This window comes from Rhamphochromis longiceps, linkage group LG16 (genome assembly GCF_057381845.1).
Source record: "Rhamphochromis longiceps isolate RC_006_pf linkage group LG16, R_longiceps_female_GT1.1, whole genome shotgun sequence".
Taxonomy (NCBI): Eukaryota; Metazoa; Chordata; class Actinopteri; order Cichliformes; family Cichlidae; genus Rhamphochromis; species Rhamphochromis longiceps.
This window is the reverse complement of record NC_140572.1, coordinates 2,175,059-2,188,324: the sequence shown is the minus strand read 5'-3', so window position 1 is coordinate 2,188,324 and position 13,266 is coordinate 2,175,059. Positions and strand designations below refer to the sequence as shown.

The following is a 13,266-nucleotide window of genomic DNA, read 5'->3' as shown; positions in this document are numbered from 1 at the left end:
TGTTCTCCTTTGTCTCCACACGCCGTCAGCAGCAGCACATGAACACAGCCTCCACATACTGATTTGTCTCAGTTATCCATGGCAGTGTGCGGCTTAATGCTGGGCTCACACTGTGCGATTTTTGGCCCATTTTGAGCCGATTTTTGAGTCGTGCGACCGTTTTGGCGATCGGCCCGATTTTGGCCTTCATCGTGCGTCGTGCATCGTGTAGTATACGTGGGGTAACGAGACGCGATTAACACCTCACGACCAGCTCCCGATCATCAATCGCTTGGTCGTGAGGGTGTCACCGCAGTTTGTCACACTGCGCACGCGCAAACACAAATGTCAGCGAAAAAGACGGAGCAGCACGGCAGTGCAGCGTGTGATCTGGACACAAGCGATGGAGGCACAACCTGTAGAACCATCCGAGCCTTTTCGATGTGGCCTCACAAAATGATCACTCACAAAACAGCTACACACTGACAGCGGTCTGTTCTCAAACCACTCAGTCAAACGGTTTTATTTTTAACATCACAAAGAAATTTGTAAAGAAGCTTTCCTGCAAATATACAAAATCCATTTACCTCCTTCCTGAGAACTTTTAATCTCTTCATGAATGAAATCATCTTTGAAAACAGTATTTTGTATTTACGGGTTATTTAATATTCAAATGTGTTTGATGATGTGAAACAACTACTTTTTAATGGCACTGTGTGTGTGTGTGTGTGTGTGTGTGTGTGTGTGTGTGTGTGTGTGTGTGTGTGTGTGTGTGTGCAGTGACTCACCTGGTGGAAGCCCAGGTAGTCCTTGATTGTGGGGGAGGCGTAGAACACTAACCCAGCTGACGTGACCACCATGACGAACCCATTCAGAGCCTGTACACACAACACAGTCGCTGATGACACAAACATCCTGCACAAGTTCAGAACATTCACTGTGTTCTTCAGCTAAATCTCTCAGCACATCGTACACACACTGTCACGCTGTGCAGCAGTATCTTTGTGTGAGGCTGGAATATGGGCTCACAATGTGGTCATAAATATTTTGTACTTGTAAAAAAGATTTGTGTGTGGACTTGTAACTTGTAACCCTGCAAGTTACAAGTTACAAGTACGAATTTTGACCCTATTTTTCTTCCTTTCATCTGATTGGCCAATGTCATGTCAATCACAAATGTAACTATCCAATCAGAGAACAGATGGGTTTGGCTGTCGGAGGGGCGCTTTTTTTGAACTGAAAAATAGGGTCAAAATTCGTACTTGTAACTTGTAACTTGCAGGGTTACAAGTTACAAGTCCACATACAAATCTTTTTTACACACAAATCTTTTTTACAAGTACAAAACCGATTTACAAGTACAAAATATTTATGACCACATTTTGAGCCCATACATCTGTTCTCTGATTGGATAGTTACATTTGTGATTGACATGACATTGGCCAATCAGATGAAAGGAAGAAAAACAGGGTCAAAATTCGTAGTTGTAACTTGAAACCTGAGTGCAGAGTTTCACACATATTCTTTGGCTCCACACACAAATTCTTTTTACACACACAAAACTGATTTACAAGTACAATTTGAGCCCATACTGGGAGAGTCTCATGTTGTGGGTTTTGTTTTGAATGCATCACAGAGCACAACGTTGTGTCGTTTCAACCTCTACAGTTTGCTCTACCAGATCTGCTGAAGTCGTGTTTGGGCCTTTTCAATAAGCTGACATGAATGTTAGCCTGCTGTTATTCCACATTACCTGGATTATATCAATATTCACACTATACAAAGATTAGCAGCATCACAGTGATGCATGTGTTTTACATGTCGTCACACTGATTTGTGTTTGTGTGTGGACTGAAGTCTACGTTTGTGAGTTCTCAGAAGTTCACAGGAGTTTATGCTTGTGGATCATACTCTAACATCTGGATGCTTTTGGAGAAAATCTCTATCCACGTCTTCTGTAAAAGACAAAGTGCTAATAAACACTGGTTTCTATCAGGAAGCACAAAGCGTAACACGTTTTGGCACGTTCACCTGTCATAACGTCCTCATGACTGGACAGACGTGGATTAGCTCCACACAAAACACAACTATGACACAAACAAACAGAGGCTGAGTGTGTTTGTGCACCTGCCAGCGGCTCACCGATCACTCAGGACCAACACTGTTACTGTGCTCGTCTGTCAGCGTCATGACTCTGGCTACAGAGCTGTTTATCTGAACCAGACTCACATGCTGCTCTGTAACACCACACGGGGTCGTCTAAAAAAAATTCACCTTCATTTGTGATAAAGTTATCAAAGCAGTTTTGTTGATTCTACGTGTGCACTGAAATGAAAATGATTCTAGCTTCAAAATTAAATGAAAAAACAAAAAACTGCTCAAGGTTTAAAGTTGGCATTACGTAGTAAAACTGGCATGCAGAGGGACGTTCATAATGAAAGCTCCTGAGTCTTACCTGGAGCAGCAGGTCGCCCTCAGAGAGGGCTGTAGCGTCCATGTTGTTGTGCCCGTTCAGCCCAGGAAACATCACGCTGCTTTTGCTGTTCTTCATGGTGGCTGCATCACAAAACATTGGCAAAGAACCGAGGGAAACAGGAATCAGCTGACCATCAACAGCACGACCAGTGACTTAATGCATTCATTTGAGCTGCTGTAAAAACCACGGCAGCAGCAGAGCTAGTTCGGACGACCATTTCCAGGTAGAGAAACTTGGCAATGTGTCCGTTGTGTTTTTGTGACATTAGGAGTGTGTGCGTGGCGCATGCATTGCAAACAGATAAACCAAAGTGAATCTGAACATGTCGTATCATGTTCAGATTCAGAGAAGTTCTCTTATTGTTCAATGAAATTTAAACATGTGCAGCTAAGCTTCCAATAGCTGATTGTGATGCAAGCTTTAAGCTATATCATGCTAATAATGTATGCAATTAAAAGTTCAAGTTGGTTCCACTCTGCATCATGAAACTAGACTCTTATACTACATTAACAGGCTAATGGTGACCTGTGGAGCCTGTCCTGGGTGTCACATCATGCTTTTGCAGCAGAAAAGGCAAAGCCACATTTTTGGCTTTAGCAGAGGTCCAGTTGCTGGTTTCTCTGCCAGAAAATCGGTTTTCCCATCACTGGAAAGCTGATCTGGCAGGCTGCATATCCACACACACAGACACATTTATGCATCTGCCTGGGGGACTTTTAGCAGGCAACAGCTACACTAATGCTTCCCTTTATCTGGACAGCCACTGCAGGATACGGCCTCTCTCACTCTGGTCGTCCAGTCCTGCTGCACAGATCTTTTGATGAGAGAAGCGGCCCTTGAGCGCCACCCCGTCGCCTCACGTGGACTCACGTAGCACATACACAAACACTCTGACCTGCACAGCCTGACTTTTACACAAAGCTCAAGACCTGACATGTAATGAAAGCCACACACACAACCGCTGCTAGCAGAAAATGTGAGTCTCACGTGTGGCTGTAGAAGCTATCAGACAGACAATCATGCTAACTGTATTAGAAATAAACAGACATAATTCATTTGTGCTTCTTCAGCCAAACATATACACAAACAGCACACTGTTGTCCAAATGTGGACCAGCCACCACATTCCTCCAACACTTTTTTCCTCCTAATTCAGTGTTTGCGTGAGTAAGTAGGCCTCTTTGTGGCGTCTGTTTGTTTTCATTCGAGCTGTGTGAACTCTGCGTTGGGTTCTCGTGTTTCCATCGCTAACAGCTCAACAGCTCATGGCACTGTGGAGCGTCCTGACAGCCCTGTGAGGTTGTGCAACAAGCATGTCTATAGATGCTTGACCACGTCTTAGGAAACACTTCTGAGGGGGCAGTGAAAGAAGAGAAACACAGATTAACATTAACATGCATGTACAGTCTGCACGTGTACAGCCACCTTGAGACTGTGCAGATATCTAACAGTCAGAGGTGCCCTGCAGTCGTGAGCAGTCTACGGTTTCTCAGCCTTCCTCTGAGCCCAGGCACAAAGGCAGCTGCAGGGCAGTGACAGGAGTTCTTTCACGCTGCCGGTGCTTCCACTGAAACCCTGAGAGCTCTTTGGACAGGTAACCTCAGCTTGCTCATTATACTTTAGCACTGGCCCTGGGCCATCGGGCTTTTGCTTAGACTGAACCCTGTGACCTGTGACGCGAGTGCACGTTTGAAATGTACTAAGCTGAATGATCACAGTATAGCTTTGCATTCTGAGCTGTAAAACCAAATGAAACGAGTGCTCTCTGTGGCGTCAGCTCCAGTTAGAAACAACAAACCAGCAACTGGCCCGAGCGAACCAGAAGGATCCGTCCTGCAGCTTCCCAAATAACACTGACTGTTATGTCCGTGACTCCGCCTTACTGCGAAAACCAAGACAGCACCAAGACAGAGCGAATGATAAACCATTTTATGGCTCTTCTTGTTTTCGCAGGCTACAGTGTAACGTGACACCATGACAGCGCCTGTTTCAACATCAAACTGCAGCTTCCTGTTTAACTAAACAGACTGGCTAAGGTCCACTGTACCTCTGATGGAAGATCCATGTCTGCCGTTCAGGGATGTGCTAGCCTTTCATGCCTTTGCTCCGTGTGGTAATTAAATAACTATGAAGTCTGAATATTCAGGACACAGAACACCTACATCAGTGAACAGTGACAGCTCTGGAAAGAACAGCAAAGAAAAGGCACTAAAATAAGCCAATAAGACTAAATAAACAACTGAATTGGATTGTTGAGCATGTAACGTGTACTTGAGAGTAACAGCATGAAGTGGAGGCACAGTGAGGCTAAGGGGAGAAAAGGGAAATGCAGTCACAGTTGGAGGTCTGCCAAACTCAGAGTAGTAGTATAAAGCATGCCAGCAATGCATATGGGAATATTATCTAGATTTGAAAACATTTAGTTCCAGTAGATCCTGTACAGAGATCTCTGTTCTCACGCAGATGTGCAGGAAAGGGCAGAGCTCGCTGCGAGGAAGCCAATTAGCTGGATCACTTGGTCCAAAGGTTCATCCTCCCATCACGCCTTCGATCAGTGCACCCATTTACCTCCCTGATTTTAGGGGGAACACCTGGCCTCTATCGCTCAGTATCAGACTTCAGTGTGATCCCAAAAATGAAGCTTTGGGTGGAAACAGGTTTGCTGAGCGCACTCACAGTTTAGAGTAAATTGTGGGATGTGCTAAATACCATCACGCCGCCATGAAGTTATGCAAATGTCACCATTTTCAGACCTGATAAAGTACAAACAGTAAAAATGTAAGAAGTGGAGAGCTTTGAATCTTCAATCAGCTGTTTGGGTTTATTAAAAATGCTTCACCCCAGCCAGGTGTTTGTGCTGACGGGTGCGTAACGCTTTCTTTAATACCTCAAACCACACAGAGAGAAAACAACCCTGAACATCTATAAACGAGGTACTCCACACTCAAATGACACAAATGAAATCAAACCCAACACCAGACTTAACAAAAGCGATATAGTGAAACAACAACAGCTCAGGATAGCCGGTGTAAGAATCTGGGGCCTCAGCTGTGCTGAGGTGTTCGTCAGCTCCACGATGCACTTTGGCCACAGCGCTCAAAACAGGGTTCACCACCATCACAAGGTCCCACAGCTGCAGTCTGGACGCTCCTTCTGCCACTTTGCACGGGTTTTAAGAGCAGAAGGGTTCACTTTCTTGGGGTAACTTTGCTAGGACGTCCACTCGTGGGAGAAACTGTCTCCAGAGTTCAGAAAACATAACACAACAGGACATTATGTTGACTGTGCCAGGTGTTTCCACCTCATTAAGTGCAATGAATCAACAGTTTGAGGCAACACAGCAACAGCAAATCAGATTGAAGCAGTTGGATGCTGCTAGAAGATAAATGCTTCAAGTATGGACACATGTTATGATCATTATGACCTCTGAAAGCTAACTGACGTTTACATTCTTGGCAGATTTGAATCACAGTGCTTAAATAAATGTAATAACACATGTTCTATGTTTCTGGTGTCCATCCAAACTCTGAGTGGGACAACAGCCGATGCTGGGGGAGGACATAAATAAGCAAATGTCCTCACAGAAAGCCTTGGTGAGCTCAGGCTGACCAGCAGAGACTCTTGTGGGTATGAAGAGAGATGTAGCGCTGCGCTCTGAAGAAGAGGACAAACCTTCAGAGAATGGAAAAGATGGAAACTGCTCTGCCAGAGCTGAACGAAGCACGGCCACAGACTTCCTCCTAATGAGCCCACCAGGACTGAGACCAGACCGGTCTCCTCAAAACTGATTCTCTCGTCTTCCCACGTCGTTCCTGCTGTTGCAGTCACGTGTACAGGTGTGTGTTTACATGGTTAAGACATCACAAATACCAGATGACATCACATTAAAGTGCACCACCTCAACTACGATTGCTAACAGGCCTGGATGTTTTCAATCAACTTGGAAACTGCATTTTTCTCGGTTTTCTACCAGCACAAATATGCAGCGAGCAGCACAAATATGCTCGCTGCATATTTGTGCTGCTCGCTGCTGCTGCATATTTGTCAGCAGCAGCGAGCCACAAGCCTTCCAAAACATCGAGCCCTGCTTCACGAAGTCACGCTATGAGGCCGGGGGCCCAGCTTGTTCAGGGAGATCTGCAATCACCAGGCAGCCTGATAATGTTTCATGATCATGTCATGGAAACGGCCCCTAAAACTGCCTGTTTCTTTTTCCTCTAGGCCCTTTTCTTTGAGCCAGTGTTTTACTTTGGTTTTACAGGATCCGTATCTTAAATCCTCGGCATGTCACCACTTGAACGCTCGGGCTCCGCGCTCATATTTTGACCAGGACAGTCCCCCTTGATGACCAGAAAAAACTGCTGCTGACTGAAAAATCTCTAAGGTCAAAACTCATGCAGGAGTCTTGGTTTCAAAGAGTAACACGTTTGAGTTTTCTTTCATGATGCAACCCAACACTTCTTCACACAGACCTTAACTCTGAACTACGAGCTGTATACTCAGCACAACATCTGCCAGCGATGAAGAGCTCTGCATTCCTCTCAGATGTTGATCTGAGTCAGGTATCGACTCCGATCAACATCTGCATCAAACTGAAATCAAAATCAAACTGTGGAATACACCAGGCACAAACACACGCACACGCAGGTATGTACTGCCAAATTCCACATTTACTTGTTTGTTTACACAGCTGACTCAGTCGCACAGCCTGACAGCTCACGAGCCCAGCTGATCTCTCGCCGCTCCTCCCCGTCTCATTATAAACACAGCGGAGGGAGACCATCATTAGTACATAAACACCATCAGCTGTTCTTACCGGCCTCGCAGCGCCGCCCTGTTGAGCCTTCTGCTCCACTCCTCCCCGGCAGCTGCGCCCGGGGCCACGCCTCCGCCACACACCCCCACCGCCCGTTCGAGGCCGGGGAGCCGTCCGGCCGAGCCAACTCCCTCCCTCGCGAGCGAGAGAGGAAATCGGCCACCGCCATCTGTGCCCCCGGCCTATGGATCACCTTGAACTTAAAGGGCTGCAACGCCAGATACCACCGGGTGATCCGGGCGTTGGCATCCTTCATGCGGTGGAGCCACTGCAGCGGGGCGTGGTCCGAACAGAGGGTGAATGAGCGTCCCAGGAGGTAATAGCGCAGGGAGCCGACCGCCCACCGGATGGCCAGGCACTCCTTCTCCACGGTGCTGTACCGGCGCTCGCGCTCCGCTAGCTTCCGGCTGATGTACAGGACAGGGCGGTCAGCTCCCCTCACCTGCTGAGACAAAACGGCTCCCAGCCCTCTGTCCGAGGCGTCAGTCTGCAGAACAAACGGGAGGGAAAAGTTAGGAGTGTGAAGCAGCGGCTCCCCACAGAGAGCGTTTTTCACTCGCACAAACGCCGCCTGGCACGGCCCCGTCCACTGGACCAGCTCCGGGGCACCCTTTCGAGTGAGATCGGTCAGGGGGCTGGTTAGCTGCGCAAACCCCGGCACGAAGCGACGATAGTAACCCGCCAACCCCAAGAACCGTCTCACCTCCTTTTTCGTCCTGGGGCGCGGGCAGGATGCGATAGCCGCCGTCTTCTCCACTTGTGGACGCACCTGCCCGCCCCCCAGGTGGTACCCCAGATACTGCACCTCCCTCCGTCCAACCGCGCACTTCTTCGGATTGGCCGTGAGCCCCGCCCCCCTCAGGGACTCCAGGACCGCGGCCACCCGCAGCACATGCTCCGCCCAGGTGCCGCTGTGGATGATCACGTCATCCAGGTAGGCGGCAGCATACGCCGCGTGCGGACGCAGTACCCGGTCCATGAGACGCTGGAAAGTGGCCGGGGCCCCGAACAGGCCGAATGGGAGTGTCACGAACTGGTACAAACCGTACGGAGTGGAGAAGGCCGTTTTCTCCCTGGCCTCGGCAGACAAGGGAATCTGCCAGTAGCCCTTGGTTAAGTCCAGCGTCGTGAAAAAGCGGGCCGTGCCCAGCCGATCCAGGAGCTCGTCGACCCGAGACATGGAGTAGGCATCAAAGCGTGACACTTCGTTCACCCTGCGATAGTCGACACAGAACCGTATAGACCCATCCTTCTTCGCCACCAGAACGATGGGGCTACACCAGGCGCTGTGCGACTCTTCTATTACTCCCATCCTCAGCATTTCCGCCAATTCCCTCTGCACGATTTTTCGCTTATGCTCCGGGAGCCTGTAGGGCCGTGAACGCACCGTCACGCCGGGCTGCGTCACGAAATGGTGCTCGATGAGGGACGTCCGGCCGGGCAGGGGGGAGAACACGTCCGCAAAGCGCTGTTGCAACGCGACAACGTCCACTCTCTGGGCCTGTGTGAGATGGTCATCACAAGGGAGGGAGGCGGGAATGATAGAATTTGGCACCTCAGGCCCCAACTCATCTCTCTCCTTAACCAGGCTTACCAGAGAAGCGGTTTCAACCTCTCTCCACGCTTTAAGGAGATTGAGGTGATAAATCTGCGCGGCTCCTCCCCTGTCCAACCGAGCGACCTCATAGTCCACGTCCCCGACACGCCGTGTGACCACAAAGGGACCTTGCCACTTGGCAAGCAACTTCGAGCTGGAAGAAGGGAGTAACACAAGCACTTTATCTCCCGGTGAAAATTGCCTGAGTCTAGCCCCTCTGTCGTACAGGCGCTGCTGACGCTGTTGAGCCTGGAGCAAATTCTCCCGTGACAACCTCCCCAAAGTGTGGAGTTTTGCTCTCAGGTCCAACACGTACTGTATCTCATTTTTGGCGGGGCTCGGACCGTCCTCCCAGCTTTCTTTAATCAGGTCGAGCACCCCACGTGGCCTCCTGCCGAACAGCAGTTCAAAGGGAGAAAATTCCGTGGAGGCCTGGGGCACCTCCCGCACTGCGAATAACAGAGGGTCTAGCCAGTGATCCCAATTGCGTTCATCCTCATTAATGAACTTACGAATCATGGACTTTAAAGTCTTATTCAGCCGCTCCACCAGCCCGTCAGTCTGAGGGTGGTAGACGCTGGTCCGAATAGATTTAATGCCCAGTAATTCGTACAGTTCCTGCAGTGTACGAGACATAAACGACGTGCCCTGGTCAGTCAGTATCTCTTTCGGGATTCCGACTCGGGAGATGACCTGAAACAGTGCCTGCGCCACACTCTTAGCTGAGATGGTGCGCAGCGGAACTGCTTCCGGGTACCGCGTTGCGTAATCCACCAGGACTAACACAAAGCGGTAACCGCGTGCACTCCGGTGAAACGGCCCGATGAGGTCCATGCCGATGCGCTCAAACGGGACCTCAATGAGGGGGAGAGGGCGCAGAGGCGCTCTCGGTATGGCCGGTTGATTAACAAGTTGGCAGTCCGGGCAGGACGCGCACCAGCGGCGCACATCCGCTCGGATGCCAGGCCAATAAAATCGGGCCGTTATTCGCTCCAGAGTTTTCTCGTATCCCATATGCCCTGCCATGGGGTCATAATGAGCCACCTGGAAAATCGTTTCCCGGCGGCCCTGCGGCACCAACAACTGGGTGTGTGTTTCCTCAGTCTGAGTGTCACGACTCACTCGATATAATCGGTCATTTAATAAGATGAAACGTGGGTAGGTCTGCGCGGCCTCAGGGCGCACCACGTGACCATCAATAGCCATCACTTGGTCAAAGGCTGAGCGTAGGGTGCCGTCACGAGACTGCTCCAGTGGGAAATCACCCATGGGGGACACTTCCCCCCCGGAGTCGGTGTCGGACGACCCCGCATCACCGCTGAATGCCGCGCACATGCTACACCCCGCTTCCGGTCGTGATCGCACCCCCGCGTACTGCCCCAGTAGCTGATGAAACCCCGGCCAATTGGTACCCAGAATCAGGGGGTGCGACAGGCGAGGGCTAACCGCCGCCGTTACCCTATGTGTATGGCCCTTGTATTTTAGCAGCAGCGGCACTATGGGGTACCGGTGCACATCACCATGAACACACCTCACCTCCACCCACTCGGCCTCCAATAATGCCCCGGGGCGAACCAAGCCTTGGTGCACGAGGGTCTGTGTGCAGCCCGTGTCCACCAACGCTTGGCGTATACCCCCTCGAGTCCTTACCGGAATACTGTATGTCCCTCCTGGACCGGGGGAGGGTGCTGGGGCGCCAGCAACGCGGAACACCTGCCCCACTTCCATAAGCGGACAATCCCTCCTCAGGTGTCCCGGCTGCCCACACTTCCAACACTCCGGCCCCGGCGTTTGTGCTGCCCTCCGTGGCTCGGGGGCGGCTCCACTCGGCTCGGTTCCCCTGGACGGCACCATTGCCGCGAAAGGGTTAGTGGGGCTCAGCGCCGGCAGCCGCTCTGCCTGCCCTGGTGCCGGCACACGGCGCCTCGGGGCCGGCACTGGGGCCTGTTTGTTCGGCCTCCGTCCGGCGTCCCCGGACTCCCTTGCTCCAGCGGCAAGGTGGTCCTCCGCCAGCGTCACCGCTACCTCCAAGCTTGCGGGCCGGTGGCACCGGACCCATCTCGCCGTCTCCGCTGGCAATCCCTCCGTGAACTGCTCCAGCACCACCTTGTCCACCAGCTTCGTCTCGCCCTCCGATGTTCCCGGCTGCAGCCAGCGCACCGCCGCGTCGCGCAGCTGTCGGGCCCAGGCGAATGGTCGGTCCGATGTAGCCAGCCGACAGGCCCGGAACCGCCGGCGATGGTCTTCGGCGGTGAGCCCCAGCCTGTCCACCACCGCCCGGCTCACATCCGGGAAGCTGCTCCTGGACGCCGGAGGCAGACTCAGGGCCGCTGTTTGTGCTTCCCCAGACAGCAGGGGGAGCAGCCGCGGAGCCCACTCCTCCCGCGGCCATTGGCACGCCTCCGCCGTGGCACGGAAGGTCTCCAGAAAAATCTGTGGGTCGTCCCCGTCCCCCATCCGGGGCACCGTCACCGACAGTGGCGAGGGCTTCGGCGTGGCAGCGGCCCCGACCAGCCGCTCCAGAACTTGTGTCTGTCGGTCCGTCTGCTCCCGCAGCGCGGCCAGGTGGGCACGCTGGTCGGCCGCCTGATCTCGGCTCATCGCCGCCATCTCCGCCAGCATCTGCGCCAAGAATTGCAGGGGCTGGGCGGGTGGCGCGGTCTGTGGGTCGGACATTTCCCCACCGGCACTTTCCTGGGTTTCGGCACCACTTGTGGAATACACCAGGCACAAACACACGCACACGCAGGTATGTACTGCCAAATTCCACATTTATTTGTTTGTTTACACAGCTGACTCAGTCGCACAGCCTGACAGCTCACGAGCCCAGCTGATCTCTCGCCGCTCCTCCCCGTCTCACTATAAACACAGCGGAGGGAGACCATCATTAGTACATAAACACCATCAGCTGTTCTTACCGGCCTCGCAGCGCCGCCCTGTTGAGCCTTCTGCTCCACTCCTCCCCGGCAGCTGCGCCCGGGGCCACGCCTCCGCCACACAAACATCAAAGCTCCTTCACGTGATCAGGGCTGTCTGCAGACACCTCAATGCATTTTGCCACAGCAATATAAAGAAACGCACAAACACTCTTAGAACATGCAGTGAATGCACTGTTTGTAGTCTCAGTATAAACATGCCACAGTCACTTCCAGCTGCACCATGCAAGAACCGCATTAGCTGCTCAAATGGATGCTTTTCAGAACGACTCAGATTTACCGCTCAATGATTGAATAATAAACCATACAACACAGCAATCCGTGCTTTTGGCCTCATGATAATAAAATAGTTCAATGTAAGCTTCATATGGACTTTTCTATTACAGGAGTAGCTGCAGCAAAAGCAGGATATTCTGTGTTTGTGGCTGAAACACATTAAAGTCCGTGGATTCAACGCCTTGTTTGGAGATATAACTGTTGACTTGAATAAATGCTGCGGCGCCTGACGGTCTAATCTGATGTTTCCCCGACAAACATCTTTTTTGGCTACAATGTGAACAGCAGCATTTTAAAGCAGCAGCATGGAGCAGTGACCTCATGCTGTAGTACTTAAGCATTTTGCCTTACATGAAAAAGATCTGAGACCGGAACGAAACACAAGCCCACCCTCAGAGGGTCGAGCCAGTGTGCTGGTCCTAAACAAACATCAACAGGAGGCTTCGATTCAGACTGATCTATTTCAATGTTAGTTTTAGAGAAGAAGAAGAAAGTTGTACGGTAAAATCTGAAGTCCTCAAACTCTTGATCGTCTTAGTGCTTAGCTAACTGTGAATGCACTGGGAAAGTCTCCTACAGACACGGGAGCCTGTCTCACCTGTACAGACAGAAAGGTGGAAGAGGAATGCCAGCGCTCATGTGATAACATGTAATATCCATTCACACTGCAAACAGCTGGGCTGACAACAAGCACGCACACTTTTCACACACTGTCTGTTTAAAGTTGCACAGCATTCATAATTTCACTTGGTTTCAAAGATGTCTGTTACTGATAAAATCCGTCTTTGGAATTCACTTTGTGCATTTTTACCTCTACTTCTGTACGACTCCTGAACCAAGAGACGCAGACACCTGGAGATAAGACACTTCATGTCTATTGTTAGAGACAGCAACTTACTCAGCAGTCTGTCAGGAAACAACTCGGCTAAAACGTCTGTCGTACTTAAAGACAGGGATCCTCTGCAGCTGTGTACGACTCACATGTCATTGACTTTCTTCTGACTCATCAGCTTTTCAAAGCCTGCACGTTTAATTAAGGTGCAGCAACTCTTAAAAAGCATTTGAGAAATATTTGAGGCTGTTGTGGGTGTTGCTCGGAGGCAAGGTGGGGTCAGGTTAGCGGCAGTGAGGATGTGCCGTTTCCTAAAACTGGATTCCTGCGTGCTTCTCATTCCTGCCTCAGCTGT

General features: G+C 50.9%; 2 protein-coding genes across 3 annotated transcripts in view; both read right to left on the bottom strand.

Annotated features, from left to right (window-relative positions):
• LOC146650357 (aryl hydrocarbon receptor-like) overlaps positions 1-13,266 on the bottom strand; it is a 43,421-nt gene that overhangs the window by 9,359 nt on the left and 20,796 nt on the right. For both annotated transcript variants that reach the window (XM_085384108.1, XM_085384109.1), the window contains exons 3-4: positions 2,435-2,535; positions 768-857 (exon numbers count right to left, since the gene is read on the bottom strand). In XM_085384108.1, the coding sequence (XP_085240234.1) occupies positions 768-857; positions 2,435-2,535 (191 nt within the window). The remainder of the gene's footprint in view (positions 1-767; positions 858-2,434; positions 2,536-13,266) is intronic.
• LOC146650358 (uncharacterized) lies at positions 2,542-12,175 on the bottom strand. Its single transcript, XM_085384112.1, has 2 exons — positions 10,518-12,175; positions 2,542-7,757 (listed from the first exon to the last, which is right to left on the bottom strand). Exons 1-2 carry the CDS (start codon positions 11,637-11,639, stop codon positions 7,257-7,259), a joined length of 1,623 nt encoding a protein of 540 aa, XP_085240238.1. The 5' UTR covers positions 11,640-12,175; the 3' UTR covers positions 2,542-7,256.

Coding starts and splice junctions, on each gene's coding strand:
- LOC146650358 (XM_085384112.1), bottom strand. CDS start 11,639: ATGTGGAATTTGGCAGTACATACCTGCGTGTGCGTGTGTTTGTGCCTG. Junction 7,758..10,517: donor GAGGGACATACAGTATTCCG/GTAAGGACTCGA, acceptor TTTGTTCTGCAG/ACTGACGCCTCGGACAGAGG.